Source organism: Mirounga angustirostris, unplaced genomic scaffold, assembly GCF_029215605.1.
Source record: "Mirounga angustirostris isolate CCGP_5_RB_7025 unplaced genomic scaffold, mMirAng1.0.hap1 SCAF_6, whole genome shotgun sequence".
In the NCBI taxonomy this organism is placed as follows: domain Eukaryota; kingdom Metazoa; phylum Chordata; class Mammalia; order Carnivora; family Phocidae; genus Mirounga; species Mirounga angustirostris.
In genome coordinates this window covers 106,299,789-106,320,634 of record NW_026991714.1, presented here as the reverse complement: position 1 = coordinate 106,320,634, position 20,846 = coordinate 106,299,789, and the positions used below count along the sequence as shown (strand labels likewise).

Here is a 20,846-nt window from a genome sequence, read left to right as displayed (position 1 = left end):
CTGCTAACCAGAATACCTGGATTCAATCCTAGCTGAGCTGCACAAGCTGTGTGACCTAGAACAGCATCCTGAGCCTCTCTGTGACAAAGCTGACTCGTGTAAAATGGGGATAAGCAAGCACCCCTCCCTTATGGTATTACTGTGAGAAGCTAATACCTACAAAGCGCTTAGAGCAGGGTCTGACAAAGAGTCAGCACTACACGTGTGTTAGTTCTTATTATCACCGACCCAGGAAGCTCCATCCTAATCTTCTGAAAACAGCACCATGCAATCAGGTGCTCCAGGGGATGGGTGTCTTCCTTTCACCCACCGAGATGCTCCGTCCCCCACCCCGACACCATCTCCATAGTTCTTTTGCACACATCCGTGTAGCTCTGGCTTTGGAAAGACACTCTCCCCATTGCCTTTCCTCCATAGAGCTCGTTCACAAGCCACCTTTCCTCGAAGAGTAATTGCATCTGGACCGTCTGACCAATAGATCACCTTAATGCATCTGGCCCCGTGCCCTGTCTCCTGAGGAGTAGCTCCCTTGTCTCCTTTTCATGGCATTGCACGTTTAAAAACAAAAGCTTTCTGAGCTCTTGAGTTATATCTGCCCATTGTTTCTGTTGCCCAGCCATTCTGAAGAATGTGCTGTGTCGGGTTCTTCCATTATGGGCACTGAAGGTTTTCCCTGATATACTGCTCACATTGCATCATTTGCTTAATGATATATGTATGGAGTGCCTTTTCTGACACTTTTTCTACTAGTGTTTCCCGGGTGTGCTAGTTCCAGAGCAAAATGTGTCCTCTTTTCTCTATCCCTTGCCTCACCCGCCTCTGTTTCTGGTGGTGTAGTGGACAGAGCACTGGGTTTTATGGTAGGAGGGGGCCTGGGTTCTGGATCCTTATTGTCCTCTTCCAATTGTGTGAACTTCAGCAAACCTTTTACCTCTTGGGGTCCAGGGTCTTCTGTTAAATGAGATGGTTGGACTAAGGTGAGCAGTAAAGGTCCTTCCAGCTCAGGATTGTTTGATGCTTCAACTCTTTCCCCACTCCTGATTTAGAGCTGACCAGTCATAGACCCCTTTAAGGGAGTGGCAGAGGGAACCCCCATCTGCTTCAGTTGGGGGAGGCTCAAAGAGGGTGCCAGGCTGTATGTTGCACTATAGAAATATGATGCCAGATTGTTCGGCCTGTGTTCCTACCTTCCAGTATGGGCTACACTGATGCAGAAGATCCAAGTGTTCCTACTGGCATAGATAAATATGACTTTTTGGGTGTCCAGTTTGAGATCTGGAGATCTTGTCCAGTTGCCAGTTAACCAACCTTTCAGAAAGACCGCTGGTAGCTCCCAAGGGGCTGAGACTGGCCTCTTGCTTCTCTTGCACCCCTGTGATATCCAGCATAGGGCCGGGTGCACCATGCATGCTCACTAAATAATTTTGGATGATGACAATAAGTCAATGGTAGGATGAGGCTGCTGAGAAACCTCATGTCCTCTCAGGCTGCATTAATAGAAGCATGTTAACTAGAATAAGGGAGGTGATATTGATAGCCTCGTTGTTGTATGCTGTAGAGACCTTATCTGTAGAACTGTTTCATTTTGATTGCCCAGGAAAGCTGCATGAGAGTTGGGACCGTGTTTGCCTTTTTTTGCTACTGTATGGCCTGTAAATGCATTGGGCTGGCCAGATATCAGGCTTGCAATAAACATTTTGCCTGCCTGACAGAGAGAGCTTGTTCTCCTTCAAGATTACAAGGAGGGGGCGCCTGGGTGGCTCAGTTGGTTAAGCGACTGCCTTCGGCTCAGGTCATGATCCTGGAGTCCCGGGATCGAGTCCCGCATCGGGCTCCCTGCTCAGCGGGGGGTCTGCTTCTCCCTCTGACCCTCTTCCCTCTCGTGCTCTCTGTCTCTCATTCTCTCTCTCAAATAAATAAATAAAATCTTTAAAAAAAAAAAAGATTACAAGGAGGGTTATCAGCATACCTTGTGGAGAGCAGCAGAAGTAACTTGGGGTTATTTAACCCAACCCAGGGAAGCCTGAGAGTCTTCTATATTTAATAGAAAACATCTGTGTTTTCTCCTGCCCAACTAACACCCATTCACCCTTTAGTCATAGCATTCTGATTTTGTTTTGGAAATCCCACTGAGCACAGCCCTGTGGGACTTGCTGATTCCATTGAATACAACCTTGGTGGGACGGTTTCTCGAGGTGCCCCAGGATCCTCAGCTAAGAGTGGCACACAACCTAAGTGAGGTTTGCCTACAGAGGTTTGCTGTCCAAGTGTGGTCCCCGCACCAGCAACACCAGCAACACCAGCATTGCCTGGTAACTTGTTACAGATGCAAAGTTCCAGACTCCTACCTCGGAATCAGACACTCTGGGCATGGGACCCAACAATCTGCTTTTTAGGAAACCCTCCAGGTGATTCTCATGCTAAAGTGGGGCCCAGCATTATGCGAGAGTTTGTTGATTCCACCAAAACATTGAAAACAACCGGCACCTCACTGTCTGCTGGAAGCGGGGGGGGGGGGGGGGGGGGGGGGGGGGGGCTGTTAAGAAGGCTGCAGGGGGTGCCCCTCAAGAGACTGCTCAGGGATCCTTGCTCTGAAGATCCCTGGAGTCTGTCCTATCAGGGACCCAAGTCTTCAGCTTTTGTTCAATTTTATGGGCTTCCTATCTTCCTCAAATTCATAAAAAAAATAATAAACAATTTTTTTTTCTTCAGTTAGCTAAGAGTCAATTTCTGTATCTTAGAATCAAAGCGCCCAACTGACGCTGGACGGGAAGGATTTGGTCAGATGAGCTGTAAGGTCTCTTCCAGCGGCACACTGTGAACAAGGGTCAATCCGTGACTGATTGATGGAATGAGATCAGATCTCCTTGACTTTGAGCTCTGAGAGGCAGTAAAATTAGAGCAGGGGAGAAAAAGAGAGGTGAGGAATGTGACCAGATCCTGATTCTAGGATGACTGGAGTTCTGGCTGGAACAGGATTAGAATGAGCACCAGGAAACTTGTCCCCAGAGAGAGCTTCTTGGTTGACGGGCTGGGTGACCTCGGGAAGTCATGGAACCTCCCCCAGGCGCCATTTTTTTCTCTCTAATGGAAGGATTATTCTGTGTGCTTAGCTCATACCCCCTTCTGTAGCTAAATTAAAATGCACGTGTGACTGACGGCAGCCTTGCGGTGGCCCACATGGGGTGCCGCCTGTGGGGTTGTGTGCAATTAGATGAAGAAGGCTTTGTCTTGGTTCCTTGGGCCAGATGCTTCTGTGTAGACCCTGCTGACTCACCACCAGCCCTGCCTTCCTGAGGGCTGGGCTGGGTGTCAGCTCAGCGCTAATACCATCTGCCTTCCCAGAAGTGCCCTGCTAGGATGGGGCAGTGGATAGTTGGGGGGCAGGGTGACAGGCATTTTGGGAAAGTATGCAGGGGTTCGGAAGGACCGGGACTTCTCTCTAGCTGATCTGCAGATTTACCGGAAGTGAACCCTTTCTGAGGAGAAACTGCTATAGATGAGGTCTACACATGGAATTCGAAGGGCGGTGAAACTCCCATGCATTTGGAACAGGAAATGTTCAGAAGTGCCAGTTCACGTTGTTTTCATGGCTGTTTCGGGGCAGCCTGAGGGCAGGAGACCGAGCTCAGGAGCCACACGGTGCTGGGGCTTCGGGAGGCTGGGCGAATAGCCCTCTCTAGCTTTGTGCCCCTTGAAGCTCTCTCTGCCTCTCTCGGCTTCTCTTGGCCTCTCTGTGAGTCTTCCCGGTCCTCTTGTCTTCTGGTTTCAGCTGCTTGTTTCTGCACATTACTTTCTAGGGAAAAACCCATTTGGGTTGCAAGTGACTGATACCAACTCATCACAACTTGGGGACCCCAGGGGAACTTTATTGCCTTGTGGAATAAGATCCTGAATTTGAACAACCGGATCTCCGAAAGGGAGGAGTGCTGCTGGGTTTCACAAATGACCGGAACGAGGGCTCGAGTCTGCTGGCAGAGCCCCGTCTTTGCTTCCCCCTGTGGGATGGTCTCGCTGCCTCTCACCACCGAGCAGCTCCTGCCGCATGAGGGAAGCCTGGCTGCCGACGGAGCCCTCGGTTCAGAGTGTGCCATTCCTACTACCGGAGGGGGGCTGGCCTTCACTCTCTGGCTTCTGGGTTGGATTGAAGAGAACACTCAGGTGACTAAACATCACAGCTCATGACCGAGACTGTCCTGGCTCTGCCCTGACTACCCAGGCGACCTTGCAGAAGTGACTTCGCCTCTTTGAATGGCAGTCTTCTCGTCTGAAAAATGGGGGTGAACGCAGTGCCTACCTCACAGAGGCAGCTTTTGTCTGGTGCTGGGAGGAGAGGTTGTGGGGCAGGCTGCCACTCTACAGTCTCAGTTTTGCTACTTAGAAGCAAGGTGACCTTGGGTGTCCCGCTTCCCGCATCTCTAAGACAGGGGAATTAATAGCACCTGCTCGCAGGGGTGTTGTGAGGAGTAAATGAGTGTGTGCGCCGAGGAGCGCAGAGCCGTGAATGCATCCCCCAAGCAATCAGTGTGAGCATTTCTTCCCTGCTATGTCCACCACTCTTGATGTCATTTCTACAGGGTCTCTGCATGGCTGTGGGCTAGATAAAATAGATGAGGAGCTGCAGGCCATTCCCTCAGCTGGTGGCCATGCTGCTCCTTTCTCTTCTACTTCAGAATGTGAATAAGAACCAAGAGGGGGGCGCCTGGGTGGCTCAGTCATTAAGCGTCTGCCTTCGGCTTGGGTCAGGATCCCAGGGTCCTGGAATCGAGGCCCACATCAGGCTCCCTGCTCGGCGGGAAGCCTGCTTCTCCCTCTCCCACTCCCCCTGCTTGTGTTCCCTCTCTCTCTCTCTCAAATAAATAAAATCTTAAAAAAAAAAAAAAAAAAAGAACCAAGAGGGATGTTCTTGGAGGAATGAACCTGAATCTGTTTTATGTTTTTTAAATATAATCATTCTCAAGCCTTCGTTCCCTATTATTAGGGGATTGCTTTTTTTTTTTTTTTTAAAGATCTTATTTATTTGACAGAGAGAGACACAGCGAGAGAGGGACCACAAGCAGGGGGAGAGGGAGAGGGAGAAGCAGGCTCCCCGCTGAGCAGGGAGCCTGATGTGGGCCTCGATCCCAGGACCCTGGGATCATGACCTGAGCTGAAGACAGATGCTTAATGACTGAGCCACCCGGGGGGCCCCGGGGGATTGCTTTTAAGAATAGAGTCTATTCTGGGCGCCTGGGTGGCTCAGTTGGTTAAGTGACTGCCTTCAGCTCAGGTCATGATCCTGGAGTCCCGGGATCGAGTCCCGCATCGGGCTCCCTGCTCGGCAGGGAGTCTGCTTCTCCCTCTGACCCTCCCCCTTCTCGTGCTCTCTCTCTCTCTCTCTCACACTCTCTCAAATAAATAAATAAAATCTTAAGAATAGAGTCTATTCTGAGCATTGTGTCAAGTGCCGCACATCCAGTATTTAATGTAATCGTTCCAACAACACAGTAAAGCGAGTGTTCGTAACCGTCTCTTGCAGATTAAGGAAGCGTGCCTCTAGGAAGAATGGTGGTTCGCTAGGGGTCACGCACCTGGCTTATGGAGGCCCCGCTTGCCCAGCCCTAAAGCTCACACACTTGACCCCTGTCTCCGAGGCATCTTCTGCAGGAGGCTGGGCCTGGGTTGAGCTTGTGCCTCCCGGAGGCCCTGGAGGCCTCGGCCAGGCCTTTCCGTCTGCTTCTCTCTGTTCCTCCTCCTCCTCCTCTTGAGTCAGGCGGCCCGATTGCCGGTAAACTTCTCAACTCTGCTGGCTGGTGTTTCAGCGTGTTCACCTTTGTGCTCCTCTGGCCTGACGTGTCTCCCCAACTGGATGATAAGCTCTGGGTGGTGGCCACTGTGCCGTTACATCCCTCCGGGAGGGCAGGGAACACAGCCCGCGCTCCGAACTGAGCCCGCCCACGGCTCGGGGCGGAGAGGGATGGAACGGAGCGCGCCAGTCCCGCTCCCCACCAGGCGGTGGCGCCAGTCTGCGGGCCGGGCCGGGCTCCCCGAGCCGCTGGGGCTGGTGGGGAGCTGGCCGTGCAGCCTCAGGCCTCCTCAAGGCCCCCACCTGGAGAAGCACCAGTTAGTGGCGGTATCTGTGGGGCCAGTGGGAAGGAGAGAGGCCCAGGGGCGTGGCCATTCGTGAGCCCTGCCCGGAAGTGCCCCAAGGGCTCCTGCTCTCCCAGGGACAGCCAGGATGGCCGCGTGGCGCCAGCCCTGCGGTACCCACAGAGCTGGGCCGGCCTGGGCTGGGCATCCCGGCTTCTCTGAGCCCGAGATGGCCTGAGCACCACCCGCACCCTGAATGTGGACAGATAGAAATAATAGCTGAGGCCTGTCACAGCCTGGGGCTGGGGATGTGTGGGGGTGGGAAAGGGCCTTTGGACCCAGGCCCCCAGGCACAAAGGGCCTCCAACTGAGACGTGGAACACAACCTCCAGATTAAGGTCCATGTATGATGGGGGAGGTCCCCTGACAGGGCCCGCAGCACGAGGCCAGAACAGCTCCAGTTGTTAAATGTGAACATTTAGGATGGCCCGTCATTTTGCAAGTCAGTTACTGCATTTCTTCTTCAGATAACGGAAGAGGCCTGCCTGCACCCCGCCCCCCAGCCCTGTGTCTCTGAGCCCCGTTCCACCAGCCCTGGCCCGACTGGTCTGGGCCTGCAGCTTCTCCCCTCACCTATAAACTGGCAGGAACGAATGAAATGACTCCAAGTTCTAGCTCTGTTGCTTAAAAAATAAAACGTAGAACCCTCCTCAGAGATGTGAGCCACTTGACAGCCACCTGATTTAGGCTACTATTCATTCATTCATTCATTCATTCATTCATTCATTCATGCAGGATTGACCAGGTACTCCCATGTGCCAGGCCCCCTAGCAGGCTGTCACAGGCAGGGCCAAGAAACCCAACAGACAGCCCACGGCCTCGGTGGGATCTGAGGTTCAGTGCAGGGAAACACTTGAGAAGGCACTTGCCACATGGTGAGAAGTGCCCCAGGGGGGACGTGGACATGAAGATCAAGGAGAGCTCCCTAGAGGAAGGGACCCCTAAGTGGAGGCCTAAAGGTGAGGGGTGGAGTTGGACACTGGGCCTCAAAAACTCTTTGTGTTTCAGGAGGAGGGCCTGGCTCTATGCCCTCCCTTCTTGATCACTCCCACTGCAGGAACCCGTGGTCCGGGGAGGCAGCAAGTCTATTTCCATCTGTCCACACTACAGTGTCCTGCACAGAGGATTAAAAATCTGTTGAAAGCTATCAACCTCCATAGGAAAAATATATATCCATAGGGGTCTGCCCCCATTAGGCCCACAATTGCAGGGGTTCCACGGCTGTGGAGAGGAGCCCAGGGTGAGAGCCCGTGGATTAGAGGCAGAAGAGGGGGTGCCACGCACGCTTTTGGAAAGTGCCTCCCTTCCTGAGCCACTGACCGCCCACCAGCTGCTCCTGTCAATCCGACTCGGAGGGGTCTTTCTGCTAACTCTGAACAGGGCGGGGAGGAGGGTGGAAGAGCCTGGAGGGGGGTCTCTGACTTCTCCCCTTGCTCCCCCCTTGTGTGGCTCTGCTGGGGTGGGCCTATTCCTCTCCAGGATACACTTGTGGTTTGGGTCCCACAAGCCACAATGAGCACCCGCAGTGAAACACCGCTTGCACAATGCGCTGGACCCGCATGGGGCATGACACGACTGGTTTTCGCACCAGGACGGCGTGAGCTGTGCCTGCTTGGGTCGGCATCCCTGCCTTCCTCACTGGGGGGGGGGCTCCGATGACCCCTCTGGCAGGGGGAAGCGGCAGGATGGGGTCCCAGGCCTCATGTCTCGGGGCCACCGAGGGACTGGCCTTTCTCTCTTTGCTGGGTTGTTTCCAGGGCCTGGCAGCTGACCTTGGCAGAGTGCTAGCATGACAGTGGGTCTGAAGAACAGAGGGTCCCGGTCATTGCTGCCAGGCCAGCATCTCATCCTCTCGGGCTCTGTCTGTGTCCCAGACTGCAGGACGGTGGTGGGGTGCACCGTGGAGTCTGGGGTGCTGGGCTTGCAGTGCTGTTAATAACTTCAAAGTGTGGGAACAGTCCTTCAAATGACCCTCTGAACCCAGTTTGCTCTTGTAAGACAAGATGCTAGTACCCACCATGACTTGGGGACGGTGTGAAGACAGGAGATGAGAAATAACAAGAGCAGTAACAATAGCCACTACTTACCTGTGTGTGTCATGCCAGCCTCGTGGTCAGGGCTGCACATCTGTCAACCAGGCACAGGACATAGGTGTGTGCTTTGTGAGCCATCCACACACAGCCGAGCACGTGGTTACTGGGCGTGGGCGACCAACACTCTCCTGGGCTCCCCAGACCTAGGTGAGCCCCACAGCCATCCCAAGCCTCCTGTGCAGACCTGGACAAGCCTTTATCCAATTCTAGTCCTCCATGCTTTGTCAATGAGGTGGTGGGGCCAGAGGACCCTAAGGGTCCATCCAGTGAAGTGGTCTGCCGAGATGGCAAGGGCAGAGGATAAAGGAGAACAAGGAGCTGGTTAGAGATGGGGGAAGATGGGGACCTGGTGGACCAAGATCTGACTTCCTAAGAGACCCAAATCCCACGAATCCTCCTTGTCAATAGTTCTTAGCCCCAAGGAGAGTGTGGTCCTTAGTGGTGAAGCCAAGGGGCTTTTGCAAACGAGCACACTCTCCTCCACTCACTCGGTGGGGATGCTCCACCTTCTGGAGTCAGCCACAGGTGTCAGAAGCAATGAAGGTAAACTGTAGCCCCTAACTCTGTGAAAGCTCCAGAAGGACCCTTAGATCCAACTGGAAAGCCTTAGTAAGCAGCTCGCCTGCCCAAACCTAGGTCTGGTGACCATTTCCTCAGTGTTTGCCGTGTTATTAATAATGCTCACAAAATGCTCATGTAATCATCCTCACCCACAATCTATATTTTACTTCTCCAAGATATGTCCCATCTCCTGTCCATCTCCCTGAGCCAAGATAAGTAAAAGAAAGAGCCACATTGAATCAGCACTTCCTCCTTACCGGGTGTGTGTTAAGTGCTTTCTGTGTATCGTCTCCTTGAAGAGTTCTCTGAAGCGGAGTGGTTAGCTTCACTACTCTCCATACTTGAGGACGCTGATGCACAAGGAGCTTACGTAGCTTGTGTGAGGTCACACTTAGGGAGTGGCAGAGCCCAGATGCAAAAACAAGGGCTGTTGGACTCCACGGAACTTTGTCCTACCGAGTAAGAAGAGATTTTTGGGTTTAGTTTTTATTCTTGTCCCTTTTATTGATCCGACACGGCCAGTGTGCTTCGCCGACTTCAGGTTAACGGTGATGTCCTCCCCAGGAGGCTGGCAGCTCCCATTCTGTTCCTTCTACTCCTGCCTGTCTGCCTTATGAATTTGGGAAACCCAGGTGTCCTCACAGAGAGAGCCACGGGCAAGGGAGCTGCTGGTGGCCTCTACCTTCTTCTTCTGACCACAGCAGGACTCAGCCCACCTAGCCCCAGCCCCTGACATCAAAGCAGATGGGATGGGGATCTTGCTTGTTAATGGAGAGACTCCTGGAGGAACCAAGGAGGTATTTCCGGAGTACAGGGATCCCAGAGGACAGTGATCAAGGAAATTGGGAGTGAGTCTGGTGAGGTTTCACTGAGTATGGGCCTGAAGGTAGGCATTTGTTACTTAAATTTAAAAGTTGAAAACAAACAAACAAACAAAAAAACATTTTGAGAACAGCCATGGGATGAGAGAAAGAGACTCTGAGGACAACAGGTGGAAATGGAAATGTTTCTTCCTGTTGGCTTTTTTTTTTTTTTCCCTAGGTGGTAGGGGAAGGAAGAGTGGGAGGGGAAGGAATTATTCCTTGTAGCACCAGACCAGTTGAGTGAGCTTGTTTGCCACTTCTCCAGACCCACAGTGATTGCCCTGTTCCTGGTTAGATGGGAGGGAGGTCCAAGGCCGCTCAGAGAGCAGGTGTCCCCATGCCGTGGAGACGTACCCTGCTTTTTGGGGATTCCCTCCTGTCTTGCCCAAGACTCTCACTCTCTTCCTCTTCTGGTCTTTCAGGAACTGAGTGGTAACTCAATCACAGTGAAGAATAAGAATTCTTGGGGCGCCTGGGTGGCTCAGTCGGTGAAGCGTCTGTCTTCAGCTCAGGTCATGATCCCAGGGTCCTGGGATTGAGACCGGAGTTGGGCTCCTTGCTCAGCAGGGAGTCTGCTTCTCCCTCTCCCTCTGTGCTCTCTCTTGCTCTCACTCTCTCTTAAATAAATGGATAAAATCTTTAAAAACAATAAAAAAAGAATAAGAATGCTTAATAGCTTACTGCTCCCCAGAGGTGCTGAGGGGCAAGGTGGGGGTTGCATTTCGACTGTCAAGTTAAGGGAATGGTAGAATTTCACATGTCAGTGAGCGGCCTGGGGGAGGGGTACCCAGATGCTGGATGTTACTACAGCTGCTGTTCTCAAAATGTTTTTTTGTTTGTTTGTTTTCAACTTTTAAATTTAAGTAACAAATGCCTACCTTCAGGCCCATACTCAGTGAAACCTCACCAGACTCACTCCCAACTTCCTTGATCACTGTCCTCTGGGATCCCTGTACTCCGGAAATACCTCCTTGGTTCCTCCAGGAGTCTCTCCATTAACAAGCAAGATCCCCGGGGCGCCTGGGTGGCTCAGTCGTTAAGTGTCTGCCTTCAGCTCAGGTCATGATCCCGGAGTCCTGGGATCGAGCCCCGCATCGGGCTCCCTGCTCGGCGGGAAGACTGCTTCTCCCTCTCTCACTCCCCCTGCTTGTGTTCCTTCTCTCACTGTGTCTCTCTCTATCAAATAAATAAAAAAAAATCTTAAAAAAAAAAAAAAAAACCAAGCAAGATCCCCATCCATACCCCATTGCTGGGGGCTCAGTTCTGAGGGCCAGTCACTCTGAGATCCCAGGCCTGATGGGCACAGAGGAGGGTGACTTGGGGACACCATGGCCATTGCCCTCTTTGATGTCAGCCCAAAGCCTGGTTGCATCCCTAACATGAAACCTATATTGTGGACAAGCCCTCTGAGTCCTCAGAACACCTTCTGTTTGGCCGCGGGCACAGGTGGTGTGGCCCAGTGGAGAGCTCACTGAGCTTAGAGTAGGGACACCTGGGCGTGTGTCCCCTCCCTGTCTGCCATTTTTCTACCACGTGATCTTGAGCGAGTCGTTTTGTATTGCTGGCTTTCTATTTCCTCATCTACTATAACTCTTGACCGCAGTGAGAGAATCAAAGGAAGTACAAGTGCTTTACACTGAATGGGGATGTGTCTGCTGGGAGGCTTCCAGTGAACAAGTTAAAGCAAAACCCACTGGCTTAAATAATAAAGGAGATGTATTGATTCCTGTAACTGGAAAATCCAAAGCCTGGGCAGACACTGGCACCAGGGCTTCCCTGGGCTTCTCTCAGCTCTGTCCTCCTCCCGGTGCAGTGTCGTCCTGAGGCTGGGCTGAGGTGGCTGCAGGAGGCACAGGTTCTCGCTACACCCACAGGAAAAGAGAGATCCTTGAGAAGGAGGGGGAAATGTCCCCAGATCATCCACCAGACCTGCTGCTGTATCTCACAGGTCTGAACTGGGCCATATATCTGTTATGGTCTCTGAGGGGGCCTCCAGTGAATAACTCCTTGTCTCTATCTGAGTTACAAAAATTTTGATATATAAAACAAAAGAGTAAAATATTACTTTTTTTTTAATATATATTTTTTAAGATTTTATTTATTTATTTGACAGAGAGAGACACAGCGAGAGAGGGAACAGAAGCAGGGGGAGTAGGAGAGGGAGAAGCAGGCTTCCCGTCGAGCAGGGAGCCTGATGCGGGGCTCGATCCCAGGACCCTGGGATCATGACCTGAGCCGAAGGCAGACGCTTAACGACTGAGCCACCCAGGTGCCCCTAAAATATTACTTTTAATTCTGATACTGTTGGAGGCTATTGCCTAGGGTGAGAACACGGTGGGCCTCCTTCCAGAACTCCCCAGTAAGGATAGCCTGCTCACCCAGTTGGGGTCTCCCCATGTGGGCAACCTGTCAGCTGAGTAAGTCTCCTGGTCTGGAGAAGCGGAGGTGACTGTGTGCTCTCCATGGGCAGTTCACTCAGACAGGAAGAAGAACTGAGCTGGGCTGAGCATGCCCAATTTATTCTTCCCTGGTTTTCATTTAGAGAGATTACTTTGCTTCTCCTGGGATGCAGTGAGTAAGGGGGTAGAGAGAGGTCAGAAACCACATTAATGGATTTTCTAAGGGAAGGAATTATTAGGAAAGGGGAAGATACATTTCTCCTCCCCTAGCCCCTCAAATCTCTGTACCAGAACCCATCCATGTGGCCAGGAGACTATCGTGCACTACTTAGCTTAGGCCCGGTTTAACTGAACTAATCAGTATGGCGGTGGGGAGGGGGGTGCAATGGTGGAATCACACCAGTCGGATTGGAACAATGTGGGGCCAGTGTGGAGCTGTAGCTGAGGGGACTCCCCCCGCACTGGTCTGTGGGTACTAGACAATGGGAGTTTGGTACAAGAGATACTGGGAAGATAACGTTCACTTCAGTAATATATGAAATAGTTTAGTGTTTATTAAAGCCAAGCACAATGACAGGAAGGTTTAATCTCAAAAATCAAATAAACTGAGATTTCCATTTCTGGCCACATTGGAGGAATTATACAAGAGTAACCCTTCTTCCATAAATAACCACAAAACTAGAAAAAAAAAATAAGTGTTTTCAGACATTGGACAATAGCCAGTGGAGCCCTGCCATCACCCTGGCTTTCTGCCTGGAGGCATTTACTAGAACCCAGCACAAGGAGGAAGGCCCAAGGGAGCTCAGCAGTCTCACTGAACTGGGCAAGCAAAGTCTTGAGTGCAAGGAGGCTGAGGCATCTGGCATTTGTGGGGCAGAGTATTGAAGAGGAGAGCAGACACAAAGCTCTGGAAATCTCCCAGAAGGAGATTTTCATGAGGTGATGAAAATGTCCTGGAGTTAGATGGCGGTGATGGTTGCCCAATTTTGTGAATATATTAAAAACCAATGCATCAGACACTTTATTTATTTTTTTTAAGATTTTATTTATTTACTTGAGAGAGAGAGCACAAGAGGAGGGAGGGTCAGAGGGAGAAGCAGACTCCCCACTGAGCAGGGAGCCTGACGTGGGACTCAATCTTGGGACTCTGGGATCATGACCTGAGCCGAAGGCAGTCGCTCAACTGACTGAGCCACCCAGGTGCCCCCATTAGACACTTTAAAAGGATGGATTTTATGATACATGAATTACACCTCAATTAAAAAAAAAGTGGGTGGCGGGCAAAGAGGATCCCCTTAAGTCTTTGGCTGAATACTAAGCTGGTCATGTGTAGGGTAAGACCCCAGAAGAACAGATAAAGAACAAATACTGGCGAATGGACAACAAGCAAGGAGCTGAATAACTACCAGATCATGTACAAGGTTGGAAGACTTTGAGTTCGGACCACCCAGAACAAGAAACCTCTATGAATACTGTGAGCTCTCAGGAGGGACTTCACAAAGATCATATCTTAGATGAGGGGTTAAACTATCCCTATAGCAAAGACTATCCTAGATGTACTTTGACAAAGCTTTACAAAAATTGTTTTGAAAGTAGCAAGCAGATCCACAAGTGAATGTCAGAACAAAATAATATTTTTAAAGAAAGACAGCAAATTCCAGTACTCAAGAACATATCATTCATAATGTTCAGCATCTAATGATACATTTTTTTAAATCAAAAGGAAAAAAATGCAGTTGATAGACCTGGAAATGGTAGCAATGATAGAATTAGCAGGCACAGACTTGCAAACAGCTTTTATTTGAAGAAATAAGGACTGAACGTTTTGCAAATAGGATGAAAGATATATACAGATATGAGAATTTCAACAATGACAAGCAGAATAAATGCAAAGAAAACCACACCAGGCACTTCAGAGAATGGCTGAAAACTAATGATAAAGAGAAAAAAAATCTTAAAAGCAGCCAGAGGAAAAGAATTACACATAGTGGAATGAAAATCAGGATGACTGTGGCTTCTCATCAGAAACAAGGCAAGCCAGAGGTAATGGAAAAATCTAACCAACCTTCCTTCTGTAGGCAAGGAAATTGTGGCTCACAGAGATGAAGATATATGCCTAAGTCATTTTGTAGAGTGGAGTTAAAGTCTGGTCTTTTGACTCTAAAGTCTGATTGTTTTTTTTCTTTTTCCCAGTTTGCCCCTTTCTAACTTATGACAATATCAGTAAAGTTTTTGTAAGAATTAACATGTTGATTGTAAAAAAATTAATATATGAAAGTGCTAAGACGTAAGTAAAAATAACCTGAAATCCTCCCATCCATTGATAATCATTCATAGACTGGTAACAATGCATAAATAAACATGCATCTGTATACAATGTAACGAGCATGGATCAAACTCCATGTGACTAAGACTGCTAATTGCCTGCCAAACATATATTCTCATCTCCTCCCTTAGTAACAGGGGCTTTGGGCATTATGCCCAGTTGCAAAATTCCCTTTCCCAGGCTCCCTGACTGATAGGAGTGGTCAGGTGATGTGGCATGCTAGGGCTCCTGGCAAAGCTGCTGTGGCCCCCTCTCCCCAGGATTCCCAGATCATAGGAATGATGGCTGAAGCTCCAGGAGTCATATTATGGCCTTGAGGGTAGAAACTGCCTTCCAAGGATGGCGGAACAGAAGCACTGAAAGATCCAGACAGAGCCTCTGATGATTTCCAGGAACTGCCATACCAGCCTGGATTGTCTGTTTCTAGCTTCTTTTTTGTAAGAGAATAAACCATGAGTCTGTTTAAGTCATTGGGCTTAAAGAACTATGTACCCCTGTGGAGGTTTTCAAGTTGACATCTATAATTTTTTATAAGTTTAAATAGTTGCAAAGAATGTAATTCTGACTTATTGAAACCATTTACATTCTAAAGCTGTCACATCACTTTAAAATGTATTTAAAGAAATAAAAACTTCATAGTAATCTAATACCATCATTTAAAAAAATACACAACCAAATGTGGTATAGATATACAATGGAATATTACACAGTCATAAAAAAGATGAGGGCACCTGGGTGGCTCAGTTGGTTAAGCAACTGCCTTCGGCTCAGGTCATGATCCTGGAGTCCTAGAATCGAGTACCGCATCAGACTCCCCGCTCGGCGGGGAGTCTGCTTCTCCCTCTGACCCTCCCCCCCTCATGCTCTCTCTGTCTCATTCTTTCTCTCTCAAGTAAATAAAATCTTTAAAAATAAATAAATAAATAAATAAAATTAAAAAGATGAGATTGTGCCATTTGAGACAACATGGACCGACCTAGAGGGTATTATGCTAAGTGAAGTAAGTCAGACTGAGAAAGACAGATACCATATGATTCCATTCATAAGTGGAATCTGGAACAGACAGACAAATGAACAAAGAGCAGAATCAGATCTATAAATACAGAGAACGAATTGATGGTTGCCAGAGGGGAGAAGGGTGAAGGGTAGAACAAAATGGGTGAAGGGGAGTAGGAGATCCAGGCTTCCAGCTATGGAATGAATAAGTCACGGGAATAAAAGGCACAGCATAGGGAACACAGTCAATGACATTGTTGATAGCAATGTAACGGGACAGGTGGTAGCTACACCTGTGGTGAACATCATATATAAACTTGTTAAATTACTGATGTAACATTGTACGTCAACTGTACTCAAATAAAAAACACACAAACAAAATCCTTAGCAGTCAAATTTTAGATCACTCATTTTTTTTCTTGAACTCTTATTTCCATCCTATGTACCTTATAGAATTTCATTCTAACATGTTTTTTATGCTTAAAAGTCTTTTATAGATTACCTTGTGTCTCTGCAATAAGATTATACACACACACATATTAAAATCGTGTAACCACGTATCTTTAGAGATTGAAAATTTTGACCTGGATTGAACTACATTGCAATTTTAATGAATATACAATTGAGCAAAACAATATAAAGTTTTTATAAATAATAAACATGTAACTTAAAAGTTGGATATCCATTTCTTAATAACATGAACTAGGCATTTAAAAATAATTGGTTCATTTATCTGTGGTTGAGTATCATTTATCTGTGGTTGAGTATTATTGTTAGAACGAGACAGGGTTCAGCTAATTTCTCTCCCTATTGATGGTTTTTGTAGAGGTAAGCCCTAGGAAACCTCATTCACATAAACAGGTTAATAGAAATAGAACTTTTTTTTTTTAAAAGCTTTTATTTATTTATTTGACAGAGAGAGACACCGCGAGAGAGGGAACACAAGTAGGGGGAGTGGGAGAGGGAGAACAAGCTTCCCGCGGAGCAGGGAGCCCAATGTGGGGCTTGATCCCAGGACCCTGGGATCATGACCTGAGCCGAAAGCAGATGCTTAACCATCTGAGCCACCCAGGCGCCCCTAAATAGAACATGTTTTGTTATAGCATTGTCATATAATTCTTTGAACTTTTTATCAGATACATGCTAAAAATCACAATGATATATATATATCAAAAACCCATTTTTAACATTCTATCAGCTAATCCTTTGACTAAGTCCTTCTTTAGTTTTGTTGAAAACAAAGAATTAGAAACCATTGATTTGCAAACGATTTGCAACTCAGTCATTAGAGTAATTCACATTCTCAATTTCTGGGAAGTACATCACAAAGGCTATGTACCAAGACCTATCAAATGACTATTAATTACCCTCTCATTCCTTCACAGGGCGACATTTGTTTAAACTGACATTCACAAAAGGAGTTGGAAAGAATCCAAACATAAATTTCAATTTGCCTTTATCAACATAATATTTTTGATGCAATGCCTTTGTCGCAGTGAAAGCTTTCAACATATTTTCATCCAAACCTTGGAAAATGTCCACCGAATATCCTAGCTGACGAAGCTGGTTCTCATTGCCAAATCAATTAGCCAAGTCAAGTTTCCTTATTTTGAAATATGACAAACATTCAGAAAAGTCTATAAAGCAAAACTTTATGGGTCAATAAATAATAAAAAAGCAAACGCGTTTACTTATCACTCTTTGCCAGCATCTCTGAAACCTCACCTCATGCCCCTTCCTGCCTACCTCTCCCTCCCATTCTCCTAAAGGATACTGGAGCGCCTGGCTGGCTCAGTCGGTAGATCATGTGACTCTTCATCTCGGGATCATGAGTTTGAGCCCCTAATGGGACATGAAGATTACTTAAAAAAACAAAAAAAAACCCACCAAGTGACTATCTATAACTTTCTCCTAGAGGATACCACTATCTTGACTTCTATGGTAAGTATGCTCTTCTTTATAATTTTGCCATATGTGTACTCATTCCTAAACAATACAGTTTTGCCTCATTTTGAATTTTTATAAATAGAATCTTACTATGTGTGTGTTTTTTTGAAATGTGTATCTTAATATCGTTTGAGAAATTCATGCATATATTTCTATGTAGCAGGAGTGTGCTACAGTTTTGTTTTGGTGTAGTTGACCGTTGTATGAAGTTACCACAATATACTTGCCCATTCTGTTATTAATGGACATTGGCGTGATTTCCAGTTTGGGGCTGTAGGAATCCCATTGCTATGGTTGTGCATTTTGTTCCACCAAATATCGAATTGCTGAATTCTAGCGTGTGCCTGTCTTCAGTTATGGTACATAGTGCTAACCTGTTTTCCAAAGTGGTCATACCAAAATTACACTTCTACTCTCAGTATGAGAGTTCCCATTGCTTCCCAGCCTCACCCACACTTGGATTCATCAGTTCAAACAGTGTATACTGGTATGTTTTTGTAACGCCTAAATATTTGTCAGCCTTTGTACTTTTGTACTTCCTGCCCATTCTGGTGGGCATATAGTGAAATCTCACTGTGATTTTAATTTGCATTTCTCCGATAATAAGTGGGGCTGAGTTCCTCCTGTGAATTGTTTGTTCAAGACTCTTGCCATTTTTTCTCTTGAACTGTTTGTTTCTTGCTGTTTTGTAGGAGTTCTTTTTATATTTTGGATGTGATCCCATCATCAATTATATGCATTGCAAAGATCTTCTCCCATTCTGTGGTTTGTCTTTCAATCTTTAAATGGCTGCTTTGGATGAACATGAAGTTCTTAATTTAATGGGGTCCAAATAACTGTCTTTTCCTTATTGGTTAGTCTTTCTGTGTTTTGATTAGGAAGATTTTTTTTTCTACACTAGGGCCATGAAGATAGTTTCCCATATTACCTTCTAGAAGCTTTATTGTTTTCTTTTACATTCAGGTTTACAGTATACCTGGAATTAATTTTTGTGTGAAGTGTGAAGTAGATGTTTCATTTTTTCTCTCACTGTATGGATACCCAATATCTAGCATTATTTATTAAAATACATTTCCTTTTCCACTCTGAGAGCCACATTTGTTAAATTGTGTATGTGTGTTTGTCTGTGTATGTGTGGGTGTGCTCATGCATTGCAAGATTTCTGGGTCTTCTGGTCTATTCTTTGGGTTGATTTGTCCAACCCTGTGTCAAAACAACCCTGTTTTAATTACTGTGCTTTTATAACAGATCTTGATATGAAGTCAAGCATGTTGCCCCAACTTCTTCTTGAACATCTTGGAATTGTGTTAGTTTGGGTCCTCCAAGAAGCAGACACTAAGATGGCACTAAAAATTAATAAATAAATGTCATTAAGAGAAATGCTTATGTGAGAGAAACCGGGGAGGGAGCTTACTAAGGCCGGGGAGCTGTTGGACTGCAGCACAATCTGCTTCCAAGTAAAGAGAAGAGAAAATTGGGTGGAATTGTAAGCGACTGTGTAGTCAGAGAACGGTTTGACAATACTGGAGATTCCTAAAGCTAAAGCTGGCAATCAGAAGGGTCCCTGCCTCCCCAGAACAGGTCTGCTGTAGTTTCCCTAAATGCATGCGGTCACTGGGGTCCTTGGTTGGTTATTTTCTTTGTAGTTGGAGGTCTGTAAGACACACTTGTGGCAGCCACAGTCTACCCTTGTGGTGGGCGGATTTACTTCTCCACACAGGTTTGGAAAAGTTCTTTATTAGGATTTGATCAAGATTGCATTAAATATACAGAACAGTTTGGGAAGCATTGTTATCTTTAAAATAAAAGTCTTCCAATCCACGAGACTCATTCCCAGCTTCGTGTATTTTATATCTTCTTTTATTGATCATCTTAGTGTTTCATTGTTTTCTGCAAGGTCTTATACTCGGATGAATTCCTAAGTATCAGGGTTTTTGTTTTGTTTTGTTTTGTTTTTTGCTATTTGTTGTAGTATATATAAATGCAATTGATTTTTGTCTATTGAGATTTTATTAAACAACCTAAACTTATTATTAATTCTGACATTTTATTTGCACATTATTTTGCATTTTCTCTGTACACAATCAAATTATCTTTTCCTGATTGTTTTTATTTCTTCCTTTTTCATGCTGTGTCTTTTATATCTTCTTCTTGCCTTTTATACCGGCTGCTTCCTGTAGCATGTTGAATGGAAGGGAATGTGTTTGTCTTGTTCCAAATCTCAAAAAGGAAAATTTTCCACATTTTATGAGTAAATTAGATTATGCTGAATGCTTTTTGTTTACTTCCCCAGATCCATTCTCCATACTTTTCCAGCTGTACTGTACCCCAAGAGGCAACTTGGGGTAGGGACTGGGTCAATGGGCTCCATTGCCCTTTTGGTTTAGATTGGTTGTGGCCAATTATAGGCACTGATGTGAGACAGGGTAGGGAGGAGAATTGTGCTGAGGTATTTAGTCCCCAGACTACCTCACTGCCATGTTACGTAGACGAGGTGTGTCCTACCAAAGGCCACAGCTTCTGTCATGTAGCCCCCTCCATATAGCCACTCATCCCATTTTATAGTAGTTGCTCCCTTCTCTCGCCTCTTCAGTTCCTTCTGCCCATGACTAGTTCTAGGATACTACATTACACCTTGTTAGTTTCTTTAAATGCTCCCCCACCTTTGTAAGAAGTCATTGTATTAAACTCTTCAGGTCACCCCATCTGAGGCTGTCACCTGCCTTCTACTGAATCTCTAGAGCAATCGAAGTCTATGTACATTTTATCAGATAACAAAGTTTCCTGTTATTTCTGTTTGTCTGAATTTTCTTAAAACGTGTGAATCGTGTTGAGTTTTATTGAATGCTTTTTATGAATCTATTGAGATGGTAGCGTGATTTTTATCCTTTAGTTATTGTGGTATATGGCACAGTGTTAAGCCATCTTTGTGTCCTTAGAATAAAACTCAGTGTGGTCATGGTGTATTATCCTTTTTAGAGACAGTTGAAATTAACTTGCAAATATTTTATTAATGAATTTTGCCTGAATAAAATATTAAATCTCAAAAACAAGATTTGGCCCATAGTTTGCCTTTCCCTTAGTATTTCTGTCAGTTTTGGTATCAAAATTCTGTAGGCTTCATAATATGAGTTGGACTGTGTTTCTTCTTTTTCTAATATCTGGAAAAATTTGGCATTATTTCTTTGTAAATGTTTAAACTCCATGTAGAAGGCAGATGACCAGAAAATTGAGGCAATTCGAATTTATATGCTCAATAACTTAGCCTCAAATACATAGTAAAAATTGACAAACTAAAAGAAAAAATTGACAATCATAATCAGATTTTAACACACTTCTCTGTGTAACTGATTAGGTAATTAGACAAAAGTAAAAAAGATTTAGACACAATTAGCAAACCAGAGCCAATGGATATATGGAACATAGCACCCAATAACTTTAGAACACACGCTGTTTTCAAACTTACATAGAATATTTATAAAAACTTGACCATATCCTGGGCCATAAAGCAAGTATCCAAAAAAATGTCAAA

At 46.4% G+C, this 20,846-nt stretch overlaps 1 protein-coding gene across 2 annotated transcripts in view; it reads left to right on the top strand.

Moving 5' to 3' along the window:
• Positions 1 to 20,846, top strand: part of DLG5 (discs large MAGUK scaffold protein 5) — a 216,337-nt gene that overhangs the window by 178,709 nt on the left and 16,782 nt on the right. Inside the window, exon 32 of one of the 2 annotated variants that reach the window (XM_064594863.1) lies at positions 17,137 to 17,279. The exons of the other annotated variant lie outside the window; for it this stretch is intronic. Coding sequence (XP_064450933.1) covers positions 17,137 to 17,213 — 77 coding nt within the window. The 3' untranslated portion in view covers positions 17,214 to 17,279. Of the gene's footprint in view, positions 1 to 17,136; positions 17,280 to 20,846 lie in introns of those variants that run through there. 2 annotated transcript variants of the gene reach the window in all.